The following is a 24,983-nucleotide window of genomic DNA, read 5'->3' as shown; positions in this document are numbered from 1 at the left end:
ATGTCCCATCTGTGCCGAATATAAATTGATCCCAGTGGGAGAACTGAGGCCACAGTATTTGGTTCCATCAAGCCAGAGGTATAAACCACTAAAAACTTCATTCAAGGTTTCATTTTTGGAAACTGGTTTGACATGCAATCTCTTTCTCCATGCAGTCCAAAGGGACTGTGTATGGTACTCACATATGGTGCCTCCACATCACTGTATCCCTCTGTCCATGCACTTTCTGCATCCTTCACATTTTCTCCTATCAACTCCTTTATCTTCACACCTGCTTTCCCATAGGCTCCTCAAATCCCTCTCTGCCTTGTCCTAACCACAGCTGTTTCAAAATTTCCCTCTAATTGGTTATATTCCATTCAGACCTCTGTAAAAAGGCTGCTGTTGGGTGTATTTAATGCTTTGTGGGCTTGTTTCAATTCAAAGTTCAAAGAATCACTTTCTGAAGATTTATTAAGATTGCAAATACATAGCCAAGTCTGCTGCCATCCAAGAACTAATGTAAAAAGCCACAGGTTCAGTAGTTTATCTGAACCTTTTCTAGTTTCTTGCTGGCTCTGCTGTATCTGAGGTACTGTGAAGCTAGACTAGTTCTTACTCACTTTTCCCCTCCAGGCAGTAACTTCATCTTCAATTTACTATTTTTAAATCTGGAGAAAATGTTATGGTGACTTCTTCTTAGAAACAATTCCACATATATATATTGTTTAATCTCATAGCTATGGAGCTCTCGCTTATTCTCAGTGCTAAAATGCTGAAGTTTGTCAGTGACTTGCTTTTGGGAATAAAGTTAAAATCAATACAATAATTCTAAATTACTATGAATTAAGAGTCTGTGTAGTTTTAAAGGAAGAGTAATTTCAAAGTACATACCCAAGTAGCCTGGTTTGGATTCCAACTGTTCTATGAATTAGAAATGTGAAAGCTTGTTTTGAAAGACTGTGCATAACGAAAACATCAAACAGCACAGAAACATTTGTATTTCTTTATGTTAGAACTGAAATTCCTTATTGTAATAACTGTCTTCCACACCCATTGTGTCTCTGTATTTGAAGGCAGTTTTATCTTAAGAGGAAACAACTGAGACAGGTATTAAAGCCTTCTTTAAAGAAGGCTTTATCATCTGGCTTCAATATTGACTTAGATGTTTCAGTTTTCCAGGCCCATTATCTACCCTGTCTTTCACTTAAAGAGTGAGTAATAACTTAGCATTTTTGTTCTTCAGAATGCTACACCAGTTTAACTGACACCCCTATAGGGGAGATATTTTACAAAAGTAGTTAAATGACTCAATAAATTGACATAGGTCAAGACCACAATTTTAGAGCCAGTATCAGGAATTTCTTGTGAAAAGTTGTAGTCTTATGCCATTAAGTCATAAGCAGTAGTTCTTCTGTATCTGTAACCTAGGGGTAATTCAGGAAGTCACAAACATTCATGCAAAAGATTAAGCCTCTCTCTGGTTTGGAAAGGATAGTTTAGTTGGATTTTGATCAATGTTTTGTTTCCAGGTATGTTATAATTTCTGTAAGAGATGGAAGTATGTGTGCCGCAGTAGAGCAAAAGAGCTGTTCCTCCACCATTTCTTCACAAATGTGATTTTCATTTGAGCTTGACTGCAGGTTTGGCTGGAGCTAACAGGTCTGTAATTGTGCATGCTTCAAGAATGCTGGCAACTCTTCCACTATTGTAGTGACACTATCTTCTCATATTTTTCATGGGATGTATATTTCCTAACTGCATTCTAGTTAAACTCTTTACATAAGCTTTACAAGCACCTAAATGTTTATGTCATTCAAACTAAAGACCTACAAGGTTCACTCACTGTCAGTCAAAAATGTTGAAAATTAACATACTTATTATACGTGACCTTCAGCCTTTCTTCATTGCTTTCTTTCCTCTGTTGTTCCAAGTTCACCAGAAAATTTTCCTTTTGCACCAGCTCCCATGTTATGATTTTTTGATCTACACTATCTGGAAGATCTCTTTCTGTAAGAAAAGAAAGATATTAAGAATCATATTTTTCTCCCTTTTCTCCTATGCTAGTTTGAATAATGGGAGGCAGCTATGCTAAAGAAAAAATAAATAGTTTTGCTTTGCCATAGCAGGGGTGCCAGGTTACGAAAATGTAGCGTAAAAAAAAATACATATTTTCTGCCATTTTTTTCCTGTAATGGAAGTCAAGAGACTTTTTTGCAGTTGGGTATGAGTCCTGAGTTTTCTGAAGAACTGCCTAGACCTATTTCAGTGATTTTAATTTAATTTAGTTTAAATTTATTTAGAAACTTACTGAAATTCTTATATATTGTAGATCCAGAATACCTTTATTAGACCAGTTATAAATAGGAAGTAAAAACTGTGAATAAATCCCTTCCCCTTAGAGTCTCGTCTTAGAAGGAAAACAGGGGGCCTAGCAACAACAGAGCTCAATTTCACACAGGTATTTTAAATATAACATACTAATCTTGTACCTCCCTAAAGCATGGGAAAAGGACACACTTGCTGTGTGCTCCCAAACTTACTGATTTGACCAGACAGGTTCTTGTTTTCTTGAAAAAAATCCACTCTTATTATTATTATTGTGTGTGGTGGAGTTTTTTTTGTTTGTTTCCTTTGTTTTTTGTTTTTGTTTTGTTTTGTTTTTTGAGATACATTCACTCATACTCAATCCTCCTAGGTATCAAGGCATGCTGCTGAAGTAAGTGTTCTCTCTCTCTCTCTATAATGGGATATTCCACAGATCCTAGTAGATTCTTAAGACTTTGTACACGTTTGGGGGGGGTTTCCATGCTTAATAATTACTAAAATGCAGGAGCAAATGGCGATAACGATTATTCATTATTCATTACACATAGCCATTGTTATCTCTTGAGAAATCGAGCCACTTCACCCAGTTTTATGTCAACACTTTTGTCCTTATAACTCTGTTGTATAAAGAAGTGCATTGTGGAAAACTCTGTATATAATACAGGCTGCATTACAAGCCTTAATTTTTCATGTGTAGTCTCCTGGCACTCTTTGTTAAAAATCACAAACTATGGCCATTGTCTTACTGAAATGCTGTTTTGCTCTTCTGTGTTGCCTACTGTGAGAGTATCAGGGTCTTCAGTTGCTTGATCTTTGTTAACAGCTCACCCAGATGTTCCTTTGTGTGTTCCACTTTTTTGAAGATTCTTCTGAGAGCCAGAGTTATGTGGCTAATAATGATAAATGGTGGTGCTAACGCAGGCCGTCCATGATATTCAACAATTAGGTTGTAGCGCTGAAGTTTCCAGAAGATGTCTGCATTTCCCTGAACTACTTGAAAAGTGTAACTGCAGTTAGAAAAGAAAAAGGTTTTCTATAATTGTTTTTATCTCAAGAAGCTAAAATTTATAATTAGAAAATATAGCCCTATGTTTACTTTAAATTAATGATGTTTACCTTAAATTAACACCACCTGCTGAACCTTGCTGTTCCTTTTTTTTTTTTTTTTTTAACTGATGTGCATGAAAATTATCAAGTATTAAAAGAATTACAGTTTCAGGCTTCAAATGGTAAAAAAGACCACATTAGTGTTTTATATATGTATGTATGTACATACATGTATGTGTGTGTATATATATATATATAGTTTTGTGTGTGTGTGTGTGTGTTTTAAGGAAGAATAGTAATTCCACTTTGCCCATGCAAGATGGGCAAACATACCAAGTCCGTTCCTCAGCCAAATAAATCATTAGTAGCTGTGTTGAAATCGAGCAGTTCCCCTATGTGCAGATCATCCACTGTTAAGCCTACCAAGGCTGCTTTTGCACCTGCAAACTTGTGCTGCAGCATGACTGGGGATCCAGACCCTTCTATGTATGTTTATTGAATTTTTAGAAGTAAAAAAGGCTTCTTTTCTTCTTGTTTTTAATATGGCTACAGTAAGGATAAACTTATGAGATATGAGATCATGTAGTATATGCGTGCATTCACTAAAGCCTTTGCAATCTCCCTCTTGATAATTATTGAACTGGCACTTGCCTGAACATAGCTATCAGGAGATTCATAAGGAGAACATTTGTGACTAGTAGGAAGACGACCAACAGAAGTATGACGAGCCAGTTGGCATAGCTGTTAGGACATGATGGTGAATTCTCCTGCAGAATCTGCAGTGGTTTAAATGTGCAGTTCGTAGGATACATTCGGGATGCTGCAACGGAAGATGGGGAAATACAACAATGGTTTTGACATATCCTACCACCCCATGTGTTTATTAGAGTGGTGACAATACCTTTGTATTTCGATGAACAAAATCTTGTACTTTCAACAAAGAACGGTAAGAATTACAAACTGTTCCTGGGGTTTGAGGTACTGCATTTCATAGCAGTAAAAATAAAATGCAAAGAAAAGCTGAATTAATATCTCTAAACATGTCATCTCGTAATAAGAACTAATGACATAAATGGATGCAAATATTTAATGCCTTTTCTGCTAAGATACAAACCAAGGACAATGATGATACTGTTTACTAACATGAAATCTAATCTTGGCTGTATATAGTCAGCAGCACATTTTTATTCTGAATATTTTACAATTATTAGAATTCAAGCCCAATATTGTGGTAACACGTAACTTCACACTGACCTTGCTTATGATTAGCAGCAGGATTTTAAATGCATGGCTCTTTTAAAATGAAGAGGACAGTTCTCTGACTACTGAGCTAATTCTTGCAGTTGAAAGATCATTTATGTGAACTAATATCCATGTCTTTAGTTTTATGAAAATGCACATATTCAGGTTGTATACATGAAGAGACATTGCTTTAGTGTGCAAGAAGTTTGCAACTTTAGTAGGACAATTCAGACCTCCAGGACTTTACATACTTGGAGGAGAATTTACAGGAGAAAACACATTAGGAGCGAGGAATGGGATTCCTCATTCCAAATTTTAAAACCTACTTTGTACATCTGAGCTATCGGTTGAGCTTTGTAAGAATAGTGGCACTGAGTCAGACTAGAGGTCCACCTAGCCCTGTATCCTGTCTCCATCTATGGCCATAGCACATTCATAAAGCTGCATGTAAGAACAGGAAAAGCACATACTGACATTTCCCTGGGACATTCTTCCAGGTCCAGTAATTTATGGGCAAAGGAGTTGCCCAGGCAGTAGTGATATATTTACATGGAAGAGAAAGGGGTGTTCCTCCACGAATTCATCGAACTGATTTCTGACTCCCATATAAATTTTTACCATTCAAAGCACCATATAGAAGTGGCCACCACTTAATTATGAGTGTGAAAAATTATACTCTTTTGTTTCATCTGAAATCCTTTTCTACTTTAACAGTGGAAAGTTGAAAATTATTCTTTATTTGCTTTATTCACATCATTCATCTCAATCTTTCCTTCTGGCCTTCAGAGGATTGTTTAAAATTCTTTTTTTCCTAGAAATTCTGTCATGTCATAGATTAAATCCACATATTTACAGAGTAGCACAAAGATATTTTCTTCTAATGATTCCTTTGGTTCCCACCACCACCACTGAGTGATTACATCTATTACAACTCCACAATCTTTTTCTTTAGTGGGAGCATTATCTCAAAGCTCACCACAGTTGGGACTGCTTTCACCATGTGCATTACTTTATATTTTTCTACACTGAATTCTGTTTGATATTTTATCATTCATGAAGGTATTCTGCAATGCTTAGGTATCAGCTCCAGTCTTTACTGACTTAAGTTGCTCCCTCCTAGAAGTTGTCCACTTCATTCAATTTCTTTCTTATCTTTTAGCCAGTTATTTGTCCAGGTGAGCATCCCACCCCTGCTCTCTTGCCTATTCAGTCTTTTTTTTTTTTTTTTTTTTTTTTGTTTTTTTTCTAAGGCATATACTCTTTCTTATTAAGCAGAGTGAACATGAAAGAATGCTTTCCAGTTTTTGCTCCTGTCTATGGGATTTTCTGGTTCCATCTATATTACTTCAAGTTTAGGCTCCATTTCAATATTGTCACTGACATGTAGTACAATTACTGTGGTTAGATTCTGTGGCATTGTATCAGATACATCAATATTATCAATTATATCATGCTGTTCTGTGGGAAATGGCTTCTGTATTTTCCAACTTTTCTATCAGAAATGTCACCTCTAAACCTTTATGGCTAATATTTCCATGTCTTACGATTATTTTTGTTTTGTTTGAAATGTGTCACATAGCAATTACTAGCTTTATTTAATTTGGTCAGCTTTACTTTCAAAGTAAAGACTCCAGAGAAATACTTATTTTAAAATACAAGTGTTTGCTTGCAGGCAGAGCTGTACTGCGTTAACACTGTTATGTTAAACTGCTGCCAAAATGTATATAGGTCCTATTATTTCAGTTTACAGAAGGCTTATTCAGGTCTAGGTTAAGTTGACCAGAAATGGATTTAAGTGAAACAAAGTATGCCGACCTCTAAAACTACAAATCCTGTGTGACTGTTTCTTTCAACAGTTTGCTTAAACAGACCCAGTGCTGCTGCTCTAATGTAATTCTATGCTGTATATTATCTCTCAGTGGAAAAGAAAAATAAAAATTGTCATATCATTGTAATGTGAAAGCTTTGGTCTGGAGGACAGAGTTTTTTTAAAAAAAGAAAAGAAAAAAAGACAATAGTGGGAAGGAATTCAGTGTCCTGATTGGAAGTCTGCATTCTAAAATGGAATGGCCTAGTTGGGGGGGGGGGGGGAAATGTTCTCACTGTCTATTTCATCCAGTGGAATCTGGCCAAATATCTGAAGGTAAGGACGATAAAGCACCCGTCTGAATATCCATTCCACTCGGCCGTCATCAGGATGAAGCAGAGCTTGAGTTGTCACACCATAGGCAATGAGCCACACACTCAAGAAAAACAGAAAGAAGAAAACATCCTTCATCTGAAACAGAGGTGGGAGGGGGGAAAAAAAGGGAAGATGTGACTGTAATAGAGTAACCAAAGAATAGCAGTCTTTCCAAACAAAAACTGCTCAAATAATTCTATTTCTTTACAAGCCTATTTAGAATCCAGCAGATGGGATAGGATACCATTCTGTGCACAATATTTCTTGACTTCACTGCTACCATATAGTTCTTGCTCTATAATCAGCATTTTTCTTTGCTAGGTCTTTTAGATAAAGGCATGTTTTAATTTAAACTTTTAAATGCTTTTCAGTCATCTAGCATTTAAAAATGAGAGTTATTTAACCTTTTAGTGATGAGTGAATCTTATGAAAGAGTGAATCTTAGTCTACAGTCACAGAAAATGCAGATTTTCTGTGAGATCTCACAAGACCATTGACTGTTTTACTGTGAATTACAAGAGTTCTGCTACAACGGCAAATTCCAGATGACACTGCTCATTGATAAATTCCGATCCCCTGTTAGAGCAGACACTGAAGACTGCAAGGATCAGGTAGCTTCTTTCTTAGGTTTCCGAGCCAAGTAATGCATTTGGGGGATTGTTTTCAGGACATCCTGCTTTTAAATATTGTGTTTCTCTACAGAAACAGAAGTAATTGAATCCTAAAACACTTACTCAGAAAATATATATTTCAAGTGCAATAATTTTCTCCCAGTGGAAGAGGAACAATTCATCCTCTTCCCATCTAATTTGGCAGAGTTCATTAGTGACTGTAGATTAGATCAATTACATTATCTGATGGTGCAGTTATCCCAGAGCATAGATATTTCAGTCCTCAGGAGGTTACTTGAAGTTCCATTTAGTAACATGGTATCTAAGCCAGGAAAAAAAGAGAGAGTGGGTGTATCTCTAACTTCCATCAATTTGCTTTGTTTCCCAGATGATGTTTTCAAATTTGGCAGTCCTGCAGGTACGTAATAGGGTCACAAGAGAGAGCAGTGGCAAATCTGGAAATATTTCTTTTCCAGCCTGCAGTCTCTTTGCAAACTCCTTTAACTGGTATCCCATTTGAGCTGCCACCAAAGTTGTTTCAGCAATTCTTTAGCAAGGTTAAGACGGAGAAAGACAGCAAGAGAGAAGCAAGGTGACATTGTCCATTCAAGCAAAATGATCTCATTTGAACCCCCCATGATGAACCTTTCAAAGAAATATCATTTGCCAAAGTAAATTTCACTGTAGTTCTTTCCTTTGATGTAAGGTTCAATCATGTTGCATTATGTTGGCTTGGATGAGGGGAAGATAAAAGGTCCCATTTTATGGTTTTGTCTAGGCTGCTTTTTTTGTTCTTACTTGCATCTTAATCTCTGTGTTGTCTCATATGACTTTTGATGCAAACATAGAAGTCACATAACCATATTTGTTCAGGGACCTGGTTTAGCTTGATACCGAGCCAGGAGGAGTTAGGAACTGTAGATTTGACTTGCTTTCTTACGGTAAAATCTACTGCTATTATAGGTTAGCTAATGTACAAGAACAAATATTTATTTACTATTTTGCTTTTACTTCTCCAAACAAATGTCAGAGTTCCAGTTACAGTATTTGTAGACAGAACCAAACAGCTTAGTAGATGCGTTTATTCAATGTATAGGCTTGTTTAGACTGTAAAGCTCTCCTGTGAGTCACAACTCAAATATTTGTAGATTCCATGATAGCATTTGCAATTAGATGAGCTCCTATTAATCAGTTACATGAGCTAATTGTCCTAGAGGATTAACATGCCTAAATAAAAAGCTACTTGAATGTACTGATACATACACAAGCATAATAACCATAGTCCTAATGTCTCATTTCCTTCAAGAGTGCAGTAAGAAATAAAAATCTTTTATCAACATCTTCCAATACATGCTCACAAAGCACTAAGATGTTTTCGTAATAACTTATGGTTACAAAATACAAATGAGAACAACTCCTGCAGGCAACCTATAACTATCTCAGAAACTGAACTAGGCTATCTTCATAGATTTTTTTTCATGTTCCTTGCAAATAATGTAGTCTGTTTCACCTAGTGCAATAGTGTGTGCGAGTAAATGGCTTGTCCTTCAGTAAATGGTTGTCGTTTGGACACAGCTCAGACAGATGCACACAGCTTCTGAAGTAGGAGGAAGAGCAGTGCATAAGCCAAAGCCCCTGTAGCCCTGATTTGCCAGATCTGGAGGCTAATGATTATGTAAGGTATAAGTAATAGTAAATCTGGCCCAAATTATTACATTGCAGAGCTCTTTGGTAGGATCTATATTGAGCTTATCATAGCTATTGCTAGTAATAAATAATGCAGTATATGCAAAATTTCAAGCTTAAAAATGTAAAAATAAAAAAACTATAAATTGATTTCCTTTGTAAGGGCGAAGAATAGATTTTCCGCTCTTTGTTTTTTAGAAGCACAAGTATTTATCTGTGAGAGACTACACACTTACCATCCTTTCCACAATTATGATCTTTGGTCCAAGTTGTTTGTGAATGGCAAAAATATGTATAAGTCTAAGTGTAAACACCATGAAATCAATGGCAAGTATTGTACGGCCAGCTTGAAAAGTTGAGTTCAGCATCCTGCAAAACACATCAAACGAAATATCAAATCTCAGCAAATATTGCTAAGAAGTCTTTTCTCAATTACACTCAATTTCCATGCATAGCCTAGTTAGGAAAGGGCAGATAACTTCAGGGTTGTGGCTACATGAGTCACAGTCATCACAGCTATGAAAAGCAATGAGACATTAAAAAAGAGGATATTATACTGTTGACTAAATGTGAATTCAAAAAAGAAGAGAAAAAGGCATACTTCTCCATACAACTGTTCAAATATACCAGTAAGACTTTTTTGTGGTCTCTGGAACAATATCTATGGTTCAACAGAAATTTAGAGGTTTTTCACTGCAGAAACTCAAAATTTGTGCAAGTAAATGCCATAGCCTGTCCTCAGGTGCACATTGAGAATCTATCAACCGCGATATGTAACCCATGCTACTGATGCTGACTGCATCACATGGAACAGATACATACCGACAGGTCACTCCAATTATGAAGAGGAAGATGGTCACTATATCACATTTATTCCAGTTATCCTCAATATACAGTTTAAATTTTTTCATTAAATTTGTGTCTTTATTTGTAAAGAAACTCTGTAAAAGAGAAATGATCGTCATTATTGTTCTATTTCACATTTCACTATTTCATTGTTTTAACATACTCCCCATTCTCTTTATCTGTTTCCTGGTAAAGAGCAAAACCAAATTTTTAGTGTAACTGAAAAAAAAAGCTTGAAACCATGAGCTCAGCTTTTTGTCTTAAAATCCAGTTGGGTGAAAAAGAAAAAAAATCCAAGCTTATTTTTAGTCTTGTAATATTAACCTTATGAATTTTCAGGTTTGACTTAAAATTTTTTTCAGACATTTGGCTATGTGGAAAAAAAAAACTCAAAAAAGAGTTCAGTTTCTAGGCACTGCTGTCTAAACAGTACATACAAATTCAGCATCCATATACTTGAATTGTCAATGAGTGCACATTTGAGGATTTAGACAAAGAGCTATCTTATTTGGGTTTCAGCTTGGCATCCTTCATGTTTTACAGGTTTATAATGAAGTGTTCTTGATCTAGATGTTTTTCCTCTGCTTCTGTTTACAGTCTTCCTGCAAAATTTAAAATAATTTGTAACAAAGTGAGATCCCTGACACTGTCCCCATTGCTTAAATAAAGAACACCTGTTTGTTCTTACAGAATAGATGTTTATAACTGCTTTTTAGCCTAAAGAGGACAAATAGTTCTATGCACCTATGGCTGGCAATGTACAATGGTACCACTCACACATGATTTCAATAGCTGAACTGAGGCCATTCCAAAACCAATCACTGAAAGAGTAATGAAGAAATCCTAAACATAGTCCTTCCCCCACAAATATAAAAGATCCATTTATGTTTTAAGTTGGGAAGCATTTCAGGAAAAATACAAGTAGTCTGAATTCATCAACTCCTCTTTTTTATTTTTTTAATAGCCCTAGTAGGGGATGATTCTCCTCAAAGGATGTGGGTACTTCCAGGTGCAGAAGATAAGTTCCAGGTTATTTTAATTGTGGTGGGAGGACCTGATTCTGAGGGGGAAAATTAGACATACATGGCAAAGTAAAGGATGTCTGAATCTTAGTAGCCCATTTGACTATTGACTACAGCCAGAGCAGGATAGAAAAGAGAGGTGGAGAAAGAGCTTGTTGTGGGAGAGGTGAGTGGAGGCATTTTGAATAATGTAAGTTCTGTGGTGCTCTTCTGGGCAAAACTGCTCCTGACACTCAGTATACTGTAGTCTATGCGATTACACAGATTATAAACCTACTCAAAATATTACCTCAAGGTTTACTGTGTTACTGCTGCAATATATATTATGTTACTGACCTGTCGGATTTCTTCCAAGACGAGGGTAAAAACCCAGAAGTAAAGTATAATTTCTTTATTTGATGGACCCTCTGGTAGAGGTGGTTTAAAGTCCAGTAGAAGGACATAAGTAAATAGAAACAGAAAAGCAAAGTACATCACAACATTGCCCATAAACACAGTTACAGGGGCACTCCAGAATTTTTTCCAACGAATAAACATGAATGTTGCCCGTGCTATGTTTTCAGAAGGGTTCTGCTTTTCTGATTTACCATTTCCTCTGGAAAACAAAAAGAATATAGTTTGGTGACAATTTTCTAAAACTAGTTTATGGAAGCAGGCCCAGTATTATTCAATATAGTGCTTCTTATAGTAACAGGCAGATACCGGTGGGGGTGTAAAGGAAGGCTGCAGAAGTCAGAGAGATCACATAACTATAGTACAAATATTTCTAGTCAAAAATATTTTTGTAAAACAAAATCATATCTGGCTTAAATGTATGTTCTTGTCGTTTCAGTTTTGTTCTGTTACTTTGATTTATAACTTCTGTGTGTTCCTGCATGTAGTACAAACACTGTGCAAGTATACAAGGAGAGGGGAGAATCTAGTTAATTGCTTTTTATCATCCAAAATAACAGGCAAGAAAAACAAATTGCCAGCTTAAGTTTGCAAGTCAGTTCCTGAAATTATTTTGGTACTAAATGTTATTTTGGTTCTAAATGCTTCTTGTAACATGTCCACAGAGATCGTTGTTGTTGCTATAACTTCAAAGCGTTCCTCTTTAGACCCAGAATGAAAGGTGTTGGATCACATTAAGTATGTATTTCTTGATTAGCCTTGCTGAAACCTGTAAGAACTACTGAAGGAATGCTTTAGTCTTTGACACAGTTATTAGCATTGCAATTCTGCCCTTTATGGTTAAGTTACAGTAAATTGCAAAAAAAAAAAAAAAAAAAAAAAAAAAAAAAAAAGTACTGTAGAAGCCTTTTTACTAAAAGTTGAGCTCATTAATTATTCATTAATGTAGTATTTGACTATCCTGGAATTCCACAATTATTTTGGTAACTGAAAGGAAATTTGGCCTGTACATCTGCAGCAGGTTTTGCAGCACTTCCAGAATTAGAAGTGCTATCTACCGGAAATGGAAGTTATCCTGTGCAGAACATGCGAGCTCCCTCAATTTGGAAGCAATCTGATCTTAGTTTAGGCTTTGTTTCCATGTAAACTGTTTGGTTGTGTAAGCTAAGAATGTTATTGGATCTTTAATTTTGTGATCCTAACACTGAAAGGTGTGCTCTCTAAGAAAGGATGTGCGCTCTAGGGTATGTTTTCACAAAAAAATAAAGCAATGACTCTTTACAAGTTTTAATTTTCCCTTCATATTCTTGCTAATGATTAACTATATTTGTTATAAAGAACAGTTTCCCCAACAGCCAGCCTCTTCTCTGTGCTTGATTCTCCACTACTTCTCAATTTATGATAGCATCAGAAGCATTCCCACAGTAACAGACTAATATCATGAACAGGTAACTGCAGCTTTACTGTCAGATTCAGAAGGCAAACTACAACTCAGAGGGAGAGAGGCCCTTTGCTAAAATAAATCTCTGAAAATAATAGCAAGTGGAACACAGAAAATACTGACCAAGAGCCTTAAAATGCTTTCATACCCTGAAATGAGATGTGGTTTATGACATTATTTACAAATAGCCCCCACGAGGCAGATGCTCTTACACCTATTTTATAGGTTAGGGAAGGAGAGAGACAAACTAATGATTTTCTCTGACATACTATCAGTTAAAAACCAGAGTGTAAAACGGAATGTAGTAACTCTAGCTTGATCCAGCACTCTGTACTGTGGATGATACTATCCTGATACTGTTCAAATATTTCAGTAGGAACCTCTTTAAATCATTGAAAAGTACATGTTTAATTCAAGTGGCTATTTAGCACTTGTTAGTCATTAAGAGAGTTTTATGCCAATCAAAAGTCTTCCTGTTCTAACTTAAAACTTTGTGACCTTCCAATTCTTGCTGACATGTATGGTAGGGTTATAGGATGAAATTTAGGAATTTTGAATCACAGATCTGTGAATGAACATGAGCAAGTGACAGTCTCTGCGCTCAGTTCTCTCTTTCTGTAACGTTCCCTCTAACTCATAAATCTGTTGCTGTACTTCAGATTCCTCAGGGCCTATCTTTTAAAATACACATGAAGAGCACTAGCATGGTGGGAAACTGGCTTAACATAAAATTCCCAGGTGCTGCTGTTTACAAATATTATTTCTGGTGCAGCCTTCATATGAAGATACGGAGTGATAGACTCAATATAAGGTTTATCTGAGTACCTTCTTTCTGCACAATTCAGTAATCCTGTAGTGGGTTAGATCTTAAATTCAAAGTGTATCAGCCATCAGCAGTTGAAAGAAATGTCAGAAAATGACTTCTGAGTCCCTAGATAATAACCAGATTCCTTTTTTTGTAGAAATGACCTGTTCAGACCAAGTAAAGTTGCATCTCTCTAAAAAATGGTGCTATAATCCTGTTTACCATCTATATTCCTTTTACAGAGTAACAACAGTAATCAGATGGCACAGCACTTTTTCTCAAGAGACCTTGAGTTCTTCAACTGCTCCTTAAATCATTAGCTGGTTGCTAATCCTGAAGAAGTGCCCTGTATTTCTTTTTTTTTTTCTTTCTTTCTTTCTTTTTTTCCCCACAGAAGTTATGTTGATTGATTGTTTTAAACTTACTTATCTTCTTCCCTGGCAAATAACAAGGTCCTCTCTGTATCCGAACTGTCCAGCTCTCTAAATGGCTCTGTTTCATTCTTTGATTGTTTTTCTTCCCTGTAAGGAAATAGTCTCATTAGCTGAAAGATGATGGGTAGCAATTCTTTACTATTGAACTTGCATTCATACAGAACTGTTTGCGTGTACTTGTCCTGGACTTGCTCTGTTGAGAAGCAATCAAATAAACAAAATTCACATCCCATGTGACAGGACAAGAGGCAATGGGCAAAAACTGAACCACAGGAAGTTCCGCCTGACCATGAGGGGGAATTTCTTCCCTGTGAGAGTAACAGAGCCCTGGAACAGGTCGCCCAGAGAGGTTGTGGAGTCTCCTTCTCTGGAGATATTCAAGGCCCACCTGGATGCAACCCTGTCTAATATGCTCTTTCTTTTTAAAAAAAAAAAAAAAAACTAAGATTCTAGTCAACTTCATTGTAATGAAAGCAGGAAAGTATGAACTCCAAAGGCTGTGCCTGTAGAAGTCTAACAAAGATATCTCATAGGATATTAAATTTCGAAATCTTAATGGATTTCATGTCAATCCTGTGTTTTTTTTAAGTCCAACTCATGGTTTTCAAAGGCTTCTGGCTGATAATTGGTTGTTTTCCTTGCTAAGGTAAGGTACTGAGCTTTGAACCAGGCATCTTGAAATCTAGAAGCAGAGGGTGCTAAAGCTGACAGAATTCCAACAGGCTTTTTTTTTTTAGACTAGACACAATGGAAATGATCTGCATGAAACTGTGGTAGCGTTCATGTTTTAAGCATTAGAATAGTACTAGTCCAGGATGCACAAATCACTAAGTCTCATATAAAAATGACTTGGTTAATAGTTGTACAAGCCTCCTTTTCACCCTCAGAGGTGATTTTATGATTTTCATGACTTACATGTGAAATTTTGAGGTTGGGCATTTCATGACTTATTTTTCTTCCTTTAGTCATCTTTTACACCTAAATGTTTAGGTTTGTACCTGAATGCTATTAAATTTGTGTAGATTAGGAGAGGACACCAGAATCCACAGATTAACTTCAAGATCTGTGTGCTTGTAGACATGTCTCCCCACCATATTTTTGTCAGAAAGGCCTGAAAGTCAAGAAAACAGAATGCAGAGATGACTTTGACACCACAAAAACACACACACAGCTCAAATACAGGTATGTTCTGTGGCTCTGAAGACATGAAGACCAAGTAGTGCTCTGAAAACCTAGACAGCAGGTGCACCTTCAGAGCAAACAGGTACTCTGAGAATCCTTTTTTTTTTTTTTTTTTTTTTTTTTTTAAGTGTGTATACAAAAAGTTAGGAGAGGACAGTGGAAAGAACAACAATTCAAGTAGAATTAAGCATCATCTTTACTGCTGAGAAATAGTATTCATCTACTACCAGCCATTCAGATTCGAAAGCACCACCACTCTTAATTTAGTTCTGTGAATGTGGATAGATCTCAGGATATGGGGGCAAGGCTGAATAGTAACTGGATTTAACTTTTTATCAGTGAGCTCTGTAAAGGACTTACCTAACATTTTGGAGCAGCTTCATTATGCCTAAGGCAAATTTAAAGTGCTTTCTGATGCTTCTCCGTGAGCAAGGAAGGAGAAAAAGCACAGGATGGTAGGAGGATTGTATCTTTTTCTCAGTGCACTTGTCTCAGCGCTAGCTGCATGGAAGGGAGGGGAAAGGGGGAACTGTGCTGGTTTGTGAAGGGGGCAGCAGAATGTCCTCTTCGCCTGGTACAAGGGAGAGGAAAGAATACCTTCTCAGAAGAATGTCTCTGAGGGGAATGAGTTTCATGGGGTTGTTCAGTTGTTGTGCCTACCCTCTTGTGTGTCCAACATTGAGCTTCAAAGTCCTGGGGGTGCAGGTGGTGAGGGAAGCATCTGTGGAGCTTACCTGGACACCATCATGTGCAAAGAAAGACTTTGCGTCTGCTTCTGCAGCCAGCTGAAGACAGGTGGTTTTGCTCCAATATTGATTTTTCCTTACCAATAGAGCAAACGCTCTCTCCTCACTGTTGCGATAGCATTCACTAAACAGTTCTGCCAAATGAAAGAAATATAGACAAATGGATCTTGTCAGGGAAGATGAATGTAAGACGAGAGGAGTGTGTGTAGGGCACAATATGGTGGCACCTAAGCCAGAGCATTGCCAGATGCTGCTTGCTCTCCTGGAGAATTCTGTAAGTCTGCAGTTACTTGAAAAGAGCCTGAGAAAGCTAGGAGGAAGAGAGAGGGAAAGACGAATCATTCTGGACACAAGAATAACTTGATACTGCTTTATGCATGTGAGTATGTGTGTTGGGGCAGAAGGCAGATAAAATAGACTTGCCTAGGTAAAAGAATCACTGGAATTGTAGCAATTTTTAAATTCTCACTATTTACAGAAAGGTATGGAGTGAATCTCTACCTCCCTCTCACCTCCTCCTATCTGTTTCCTTCTCAACTCTGGGACTCTTTAACACCTTTTTTGCCCTCCTACTATGAAGTATTTCCTTCTCATTCTTCTACAGGTAACACATCAATATGTTACAGTCCCTCTTTTGCAGCTGCCTCATGTGCAGTTTTAGGCAAAACCCAAATCTCTTGGGAGATTCCCCTAAACTTTGAAGTATGAGTTGCCAAGCTGCCCTCATTTGCCTGAATAGATTAAACAAAAGGAGCAGTTCTGCTTTGGCTTGTAGCCAACAAATACCTGTTTTTAAGTCATAGATGGTAGACATAAAATAATGTTAGACTTTGTAGAGTGCTGTGTCATAGTTCTTCTATTTCAAGAAAAGCTGGTGGCAGAGCTCAGAAATTGAGATGAACAGTATGCCAAAAAGTCAAGGTTTGATCATTAGATTAGATCTAATTTCTTCTGTCAGTTTGTTTCATTGTGCTGATTCACTCAATCATCTCAATATCTTTCCTCGTCCAATTGACGTTGTTGCACTGTGATGAATGAGGAAAGGATCAGAATCACTTTCAAAAGGCTAATACACAGATTTCTATTGCAGTTGACAATGGTATTTGTCATTTCTAAAGAATGCTCTCTCTAACTAATATTGACAGAGTTAACCAGGCCAGAAATGGAAACTGAGGATCTGATTTAATGCTTACTGAAGCCAAGGAGCAGGCTTCTGGGTGTTCGATTAAGCCCTGTAATTCCATGACTAAATTACTAGGGCCCTATGTTTATAATAGAACCTGACTCTTACAGTTCACAAATAATAATGGCATTGTGAGAAGGGGGGGAAAAAGAATGTGTATAAGTAACATAGCAAAGTCTGCATGAGCCTTCAGCAGCTTGGTATATTAGGTGTAAGGGGACAGAAGTAGCCTCTGCATTTCCACATGTGGTGTATTCTAATGTCTTCTGTTCACTGCACTGTTACTTGGAGGTACAAATTGGACCTGATGTCAGTTTAGCAGAAAAACTCATACGCAAACATCTGTTTTCACACTGAGCAAAGTTGGGAGGGCTTGCTGTTTCAGTGCTGCTGCTGTCTGAATGTCTGGTGCTGCAGAGAGGAGCAGCTTGTCTGCTGCCAAGCCAGTGAGTCTCAATTAGGGGTTTTGCAGATTCGAAGTGCAGCTAGCCCTCCTTTGGGTGAGATAATCTTGAATTATCTTTAGCAGTGAAGACAAGCCTTAAAATTTGTTGCTCTAATCACTGTTACGGAATAATCGCTGTTACAGAATAAGCTTAATAGTGTGGGAAAAACAGTGTTGAGCCTAGAAGTATTTTGATTATTCTGTCTTGCCCATCATTTTAATACTTTTTTTTTTAAGACCAAAAACTTAAAATACTAACATGCAGTTTCTTCCATGCATACCAGGGCCTAGCGTTAGATGACCCCCCTGCCTCCCCCCAAATCAGCATGTGGAGTTTGATTTCTTAAGTCCTACTTCTGTGGTATTTGAAAGTTTGGAATTGGCTGTGTGGCAAGAGTGTTAAATTATTCATGACAGTCATCCTTTTACAACTTGAAGAGGATTTTTTTTCATTTGCTTTCCTTCCAATGGTCGTCACCTCTTAAATTTTTGATGTTATTAAAAAGCTGCTGTTACTTACCAACAGCGAGCTGCTCATATTTGGCCTCTTTCATTATATGTGCTACTTCAGTCTCCATCTCCAGGCGGGACATTTCTTTAAGGATCTTGCAGGCTGCCAGAGCTGAAGCTACGCCCTCCTGACCCTGTAAAGTTGAAAGCGGGGCAGGGGCTGGTGTTACCATACACAGGAGGGCGCTTCTGATCTGGTGAAGGCTTCACTAGTGAATGCAGCTAACCAAAAATATTTACGCATTTCTCCTCTTACAAAAAAAACTTCCCTCAAATGCAGACTGGAAAGTTTAAAACACTGATCAAAATGATAGCTTTGGTGATATCAGAGAGTCAAATCACTTATTGTAGTTCTCTTTTATGCAAGGCTGGAGAATGCTGGGCATTCTGCTTACAATTCACGTTAGAAGGACCTGATTTTAGGTAGTGGTCAAGGAGTGAGAGTAGAAAAGGGCCTGTGGAAATAGAGCAAAACACTCACAGATTGTAGATCTCTTGAGCACGGTTGTGTAAAGACATATGGGAAAGGAGAGAACATATCTGGCAGAGGTGTAACAACAGTGCACAGCTGAGAAACATGCCTTCTAGTGGTAGGGCTGTGTTAAATACAAGACTGTGCAAGGTACAGATGTGTCCACACACACTGGCTGAAGACCATGCTGCAGTTTATCTCACTTCCCATGCCCCTTGCCGTGCCAGATGCAGCTGGCTGGAAGCTCACAGATGGAGCTTTAAGCAGCCTCTGGCCTTTGCTGAGGGGAAGGAGAGGAGAGGGAAGCTATGGCATTGCTCTGCAGATGGATGAGATTGTGGAGGCATGCAAAGCAGGTGCCAGTTATGCCAGTTTGAAGCTCAGCCCCTTAGACTTTGCCACTGGTGTTCTCTACATATACTGCACTTAAGCCTAAGGTACATGACTGCAGTGTCTCCCCTCCTGACCACCCTAAGACCCAAATAAACAATTGAGCTATTACAGAAGAGAAAAATCTGAGGCTGAGAGCTGAGTCATCAGCAGCAAGGAAGACAATGGCTCAGCTCTGCAGCTGATGTTAATCAGCAGAGCTTCAGGCCGTGCTGATTTACACCTGCTGCAGCTCTGCCCTCCCTCTGTGTCAGGGCCTTTGGTGCTTATTGGCATGAGCCACTCTGAGATGAAAGGCCCTATAAATGCCACATCTACCATTTTAGAACCAAGCATATGTCACCTTAACTGCAAGGCTGAGCAAAAAAATCTCATCTATATATGCCATACTTCACCTGAAGCAGCTATAGCTCAAAGCTTACCATAGCCCAGAAATAGTTTGCCATCTTGTGCCGGTTCTGAAGTACTGCCCATAAAAATAAATCCCTCCAAGGATTTTGGCTTTTCTTGTTCATATCCAAAGGCTTGGGTAATCGCTTTGTATTTGTTTTATCCTGAAACATGGTTTTGAAAAATTAAAATTTGCTTTGCAGTTTTTTTTCCATGCAAATGACATGATCTAAACAGTTTTTCAGCCTTGCCAACTACTTCATATTCTTTTTTTTTTTTTTTTCCCTTTAGGACTAAGAGGTAATTAGTTCATTCTGTACCGAATCAAAAGACCCTTGTATCCCTGATATAACTCAATATGTGTGAGAACATTCTGGATGAAATCATGACTCCATTGAAGTCAATGGCAAAGCTCTCACTGACTTTATTAAGGCCAGGGTTTCACCACTAGTGTGTAATATCATACAAGACAAACCTGTGATTAACTAATCTGAGCTGGCCTTCAGTTACATCAGATTCTGCTTAACTACAACAGAGGGCATGGTTTCAGAGGAAGGGAACAAAAGGCATTTTATTTAAACACAAGTCTCAGCAAGGCCCTGTACATGACAAGAACAGAGCACATCAATGCTCTCTTTTTAGTCTTTCCTCTGAGAAATCTCTCCCTCCTGCAGGGAATGTTTTAAGTAGAACACTGCTTGTTCCTTTAACATACAATAAAAACCTCTCTAGTGCAAGTATGGCAACTTAGGTCAGGTTCTGAGCTTTAAGTGTACTTAAAATGCCTTTATATCCATTGTGTTAATTAAAAGCAACCTGGGGGAGGGGAGAGCAGGAAGAATGGATTATAAAACAAGTTTTCATTAGGGTATTTTTAAAAATTACTTAAATTACGGGTTTCTGTTCAAAGGTACTTGCACTGAATTGCTCAATAAAAAATGAAAAAAAAAATCCATGTACTAAATTGCATTGAAAACCTTGCAGGAAACAGAGATATCTCAAAAGTCTCATTCATCTTAGAGCAGTCTGTGTAATCACTAGATGCTAACCTGAAAAAAGTTAATGAGATTGGGCCACTGGTGGCACCTGTGGGAAGAAGCTTTTAAAGGAAAAGAGCTAGTAGACAGTATGATCGTATATCTGCATTGGGCCTTATTTACACCACTTGCTTTTAGCTAAGTTACTGCCAAATTCCACAAAGGGAATTTTCAGGCTTTCAGGGAGATTTTAGGGACAGATTTTTATTTCTGTAAAGTTTGTAAATCTGGAGTCTGCTTACTGACTTCAAAACTATTGCCCCAAATGGTCTGCGTCTGCAAAAAAAAAAAAAAGAAATCCTGCCCAGAGTCAAACTTCAGGTTTTTGTACTACTGATTTATTCAACAAAGCTTTATTAAAGCAAAAGTCATTGAATTTCTCCTGTAGTGATTTATTTTGGAGTTCAAAGAGTTTTGAAAGGAAACTAGAATCTGGAAGAGATTTATCTGGGGGCAGGTTTAGCACAGTTGGTTAGAGCATTGTGCTGCTAATGCCAAGGTCAAGGGCTCAGTCCCCCTGTGGGGCTATGCTGAGGGATGGACTAGATGACCTCCAGAGGTTCCTTCCAACCTTACCACTCTGATTTTTATCATAGCTAATGGGTACCATGATTACTTATTTAGTTACTCTAAAACTCTTGTGGCCTTATTCAAGCTTCTGTGTACATCTCTGGAAATAAGTTTGGACAAGTGAATTCAAACATGCTTGACAGAATTTTGGTATTTCTGAGTTTTTATGTTAAATATCCTGTCAAAATGCAAAAGTGATAAAATATACCGCAAAAATGCAGATAGTTTACTGTAGACATTCCATAGTGGTACCTATTGCGTATTCTTGTTATCATGTGTTGGTCAAGGTGCTTAACCAGGCCACTTCACTCAATTGTTCTTATTTCTTGATGTGTATCATGTCACTCAATAGGAAGATTAAATTGACCTAAAGGCAGTTACCATACATTGCATGTTACTGAATATCCAGTCTGCTCCTATACAATATGTATACTATGAATAGTTTTACTCATAAAGGTTATCATTTTCAGAGTTTAGTTTACAGAAATAATGTAGGCTCAGTTCTGGGACTGAAAATGGCCATCACCTGCTTCTGTCTACTCCCTAGAAAATACTGTCTTTCAAGTATGTCTGCTTGAAGTTCCACTGGAGAACTGCAGACTACTATTTGTATATCCTAGTTACCCTAAATCTGTCTCTTCATACTCCCTGTATTTCTTTTGTAGAATCCATTCTTGCACAGGTCAGGCTAGTAAGCTCAATCTGTTCTGCATGTGTAAGGCGTTGGAATGAGGAACAACATACGGAAATTGCACTACAAGGGTGTGAAAGACAGGCCTCTCTGCAAGAGGTCCTGAAACAGGAGCTATCTTTTAACTCTAGTTCAAAGTACAGTAAAACCCACTGGAAAAGCATGGCAGAGGGGGAGAAAGAGAAATCACAATATGTAAATCTTAAAGTGTTTCGTTTTCTTTTTTAGCTTTGAAATTAAAAAGATGAGAACACTTTAACTGAAATAATAATGAGCTGAAAAAAGAGGAATGAGAAACTGAAGTAATTGTTTCCCATATTTTTGTTTCTCTCCCTGCTCCCTCCCTTCAAAGATTAGACCAAGTCAGAATTTTTTATATTAGAAATTACAGAAGAGCAGGACTGTGATGGAGAGTTGTAACTTACAGATTTCTTCTTGCCTCCATGTCTTAGCTCTTGATAGAAACTTTTGCATGCATCATGGAGAAAATCCTTGAGAACTCTAGAGACCTCACTGAGACTGAAGAGTGGGCATGTCTCTCTCAGCTCCTTGTGCTGTTGACCAGTGAGCCCTGCCAAAGTTAGCTTGCTCTCCTCATGTTTCCTTAGTAGAAGTTTGTAGAGGAGACACTTCTGAGAAATGGAACAGTAGAGTCTCTGCAGCCGACTATATGTCAGGAAGTCGGACATGTTGGCCCCGTTGTCAATAAATAATTTTACGAATTCTGGTTTGTCATTGACCAGAGCATCCATCATCATTTCCTCCAGGTCACAGGACTGTATTGACACACACAAAAAATGGGTTTTTTTAGGGGGTTATCATGGATACCTGAGGAGGAGAGGTAGCCTTTAGCATTAGGAAATGCATGTTTTGCCTGCTACCTTGCTACGTTGCTACCTTGACCTGCTACCAGGTCGAGAGTGGAACAAGGAAAAGGGGTAGGCCTCTTCTCCTTTCTCTATGAGAAAACATCTATGTAAGCATTAATGTAAAAATATTAATACAAATAGCATGCTGTAGGAATGGTGGTGATGCTCAGGTACCCACTGCACTGGGTATACGGCAGCTAGAAAGAGTGAGATTCTTATGATCGTCTTCCCATAGTAACATCTGCATGCTTATTTCACTTTGTACACTCAGCTTTGCACATAAGTACTTTAAAGGTCTGTACAAAAGTAGAACAAGAACGGCACTTGCCCCAAAGAGCTTAAGAGAGACATCAATGGCCACTGAATTATTCCTCTGTTGTTAGCCATTATCAGTTGGGATTCCAGAAAGACAAACAGCATTAGGAAGCATACTGCCACTGCCTAATCTCTCACTGGAGAAAGCAGGAAAAACCGATGCTTTCTGTCAAGATGCTTCAGGTACTATGATGTCCTGAAAAAAAAGGATTATGTACCGATTGTCCTTTAAACCAATAAAATCTAGTACCTTCCACTCCACATCACCATTGAATATTTCACTCTTAGCTATGTCTACTCTATTCCAGGCCACTGCCAGCTTCAATTCATCCAGATACTCCTTGGCCTCCTGACTGTGGCTTTTACAGGCTGCCAAAAATAAGAAATACAAATAAACACAGTACTTAACACTGTATTGAATCAAACATAAGGTGTATGCAATCTGATTATCAAAATGAGCTCTCTTATTCAGGAATCTCAGATTTGTGGGTCACTTATCCAGGAATCCTTCACAATCATTTCTGGTTCTCCTAACTTAAGAAACAGAATCTAAGCACAAGTTAATTTTATTTTTCAAATATTGTTTGCTAGCAGAACTCTGTATTAAAACTTTAAGTTATAACATCTGTAGTTTTTCAAGAGGGATCCTATTCTGCAGAAAGAGGTGGCTCTTGTTATTTTTGTCTTATTTTAATTAGCACACTAGCTATGCAATGTCTTTTCCCTATGCTAAAATTAGTCTGGTCCAACATAAACTGAAATGGATGGCAAAGTAACTGAAGTCATTTTTCAGGAGACACAATGAAGGCTTTTTATAGGAGAACGGGACTGCTGCTGGAGCCAAAGCAGTTTGGGTCTATTTGTGGCTTATTTTAAAATGCTTTTTAGAATGGCTTATAATCAGAATAACTGTTTCAGCACGTTTCTATTTCTTCTATTACTAGTAAGAGAAACAAGTAGTGAAACAAGGAGCTATTAAAATAGTCCTATAGGACAGCAGTAAATTAAAAAGCAAACATTATAAATAATTTGACGCAAGGTTACAAGAGCTGTGGTAACGGGCACAGCTACTTTGTCAATGAGCAAGCATAAGAATTCTGCATCAGAAATTAAATCTGATCCAACAGCCAACCAAGCTTGCTCTGGTCATCAAAAATACATCTGTGGTGTATAAGTCATCAAATAAGACAAATATTGCATTGTGCTGCGTTTATTGTTCTTACCTTTTACCAAAGCTTTTAAAATGACTGTGTCTAGTTCTTCTGAATCTTCTTGCTCAAAGTTGTGCAGGGTTAGAAGATGTTGCTGTGAAATAATATTCTGAATCTAATGGAAGTTGACACAAGAATTGTTTTACTCATTGTCCTACTGCTATACATTAATGACTAAAATCCCAGTGGAGATCACACTTACAGTGTCCCAAATAACTTATGTTCTAAATGTAAAACTGAGATTTGGCAAGACAAACATTATTAGTTTCTCATATGTAAATGAGCCCTAAGGCAAGGAACAAGTAACCGTCTTGTCCAAAATCACATAGCAGGATGCTAGGAATATCAACTCAGGTATCCCGAGAACCTGACCAGTGTCTTAATTACAAGATTGTTTCCTACTTTCTATTCTTATTTGACTCTTAGTCATCCTGGGGCTAGCATGAGACTAGTTCTGTTTTACTCTTTCCTATTTTGACATTTAACTTTTCCCCTTGGAGTTTTTTATTTAAAAGCATGGCCTCTAAATCTTCTTTCAGTTAAAGGTACTAAATACTGATATATACAATATTCTTTCTCCTTACACTTCTATTGAATTTCCTTTCTCACAGTGTGGCTGCTCCAAGACTTTGCATCTTACGGTATTGCTTCTAGATGTCCTTTCAACCCCTCGTGTCAATGATTTGCCAAAGTTCTCCCTCATTGAATTAGAAGTGGTTAGAATTACAGTGGAGACTGCAAGAAATGAGTAGTGTGTCAGGCTGGGTGGACTTCATCTGTCTCAGAGGCACAGAGTGCTCTTCAATATAATGATATCAAGACAATACCAAAGAAGTGGGAGTTTTTCTTAAACATTTATGCATAGTGGGTTAATGTGAATGTGCCTAAAAAGAAATGGTGAGGATACTACAAATCTGTTCTTCTGTTTTCTTTTTTTTAAAGAGGAACACTGAGAA

At 37.7% G+C, this 24,983-nt stretch overlaps 1 protein-coding gene across 1 annotated transcript in view; it reads right to left on the bottom strand.

Moving 5' to 3' along the window:
- Positions 1-24,983, bottom strand: part of TRPM5 (transient receptor potential cation channel subfamily M member 5) — a 40,212-nt gene that overhangs the window by 3,365 nt on the left and 11,864 nt on the right. Inside the window, exons 7-21 of the mRNA XM_062575957.1 lie at positions 24,040-24,142; positions 23,067-23,185; positions 22,058-22,408; positions 19,367-19,498; positions 18,093-18,216; positions 15,933-16,078; positions 15,015-15,127; positions 14,008-14,103; positions 11,280-11,538; positions 9,898-10,016; positions 9,312-9,444; positions 6,700-6,874; positions 4,006-4,174; positions 3,136-3,314; positions 1,857-1,989 (exon numbers count right to left, since the gene is read on the bottom strand). Of these exons, the coding sequence (XP_062431941.1) occupies positions 1,857-1,989; positions 3,136-3,314; positions 4,006-4,174; positions 6,700-6,874; positions 9,312-9,444; positions 9,898-10,016; positions 11,280-11,538; positions 14,008-14,103; positions 15,015-15,127; positions 15,933-16,078; positions 18,093-18,216; positions 19,367-19,498; positions 22,058-22,408; positions 23,067-23,185; positions 24,040-24,142 (2,351 nt within the window). The remainder of the gene's footprint in view (positions 1-1,856; positions 1,990-3,135; positions 3,315-4,005; positions 4,175-6,699; positions 6,875-9,311; positions 9,445-9,897; positions 10,017-11,279; positions 11,539-14,007; positions 14,104-15,014; positions 15,128-15,932; positions 16,079-18,092; positions 18,217-19,366; positions 19,499-22,057; positions 22,409-23,066; positions 23,186-24,039; positions 24,143-24,983) is intronic.

This window comes from Rhea pennata, chromosome 5 (assembly GCF_028389875.1).
Source record: "Rhea pennata isolate bPtePen1 chromosome 5, bPtePen1.pri, whole genome shotgun sequence".
Classification (NCBI taxonomy): domain Eukaryota; kingdom Metazoa; phylum Chordata; class Aves; order Rheiformes; family Rheidae; genus Rhea; species Rhea pennata.
The sequence above is the reverse complement of the archived record's forward strand: the minus strand, read 5'-3'. Positions and strand labels throughout refer to the sequence as shown.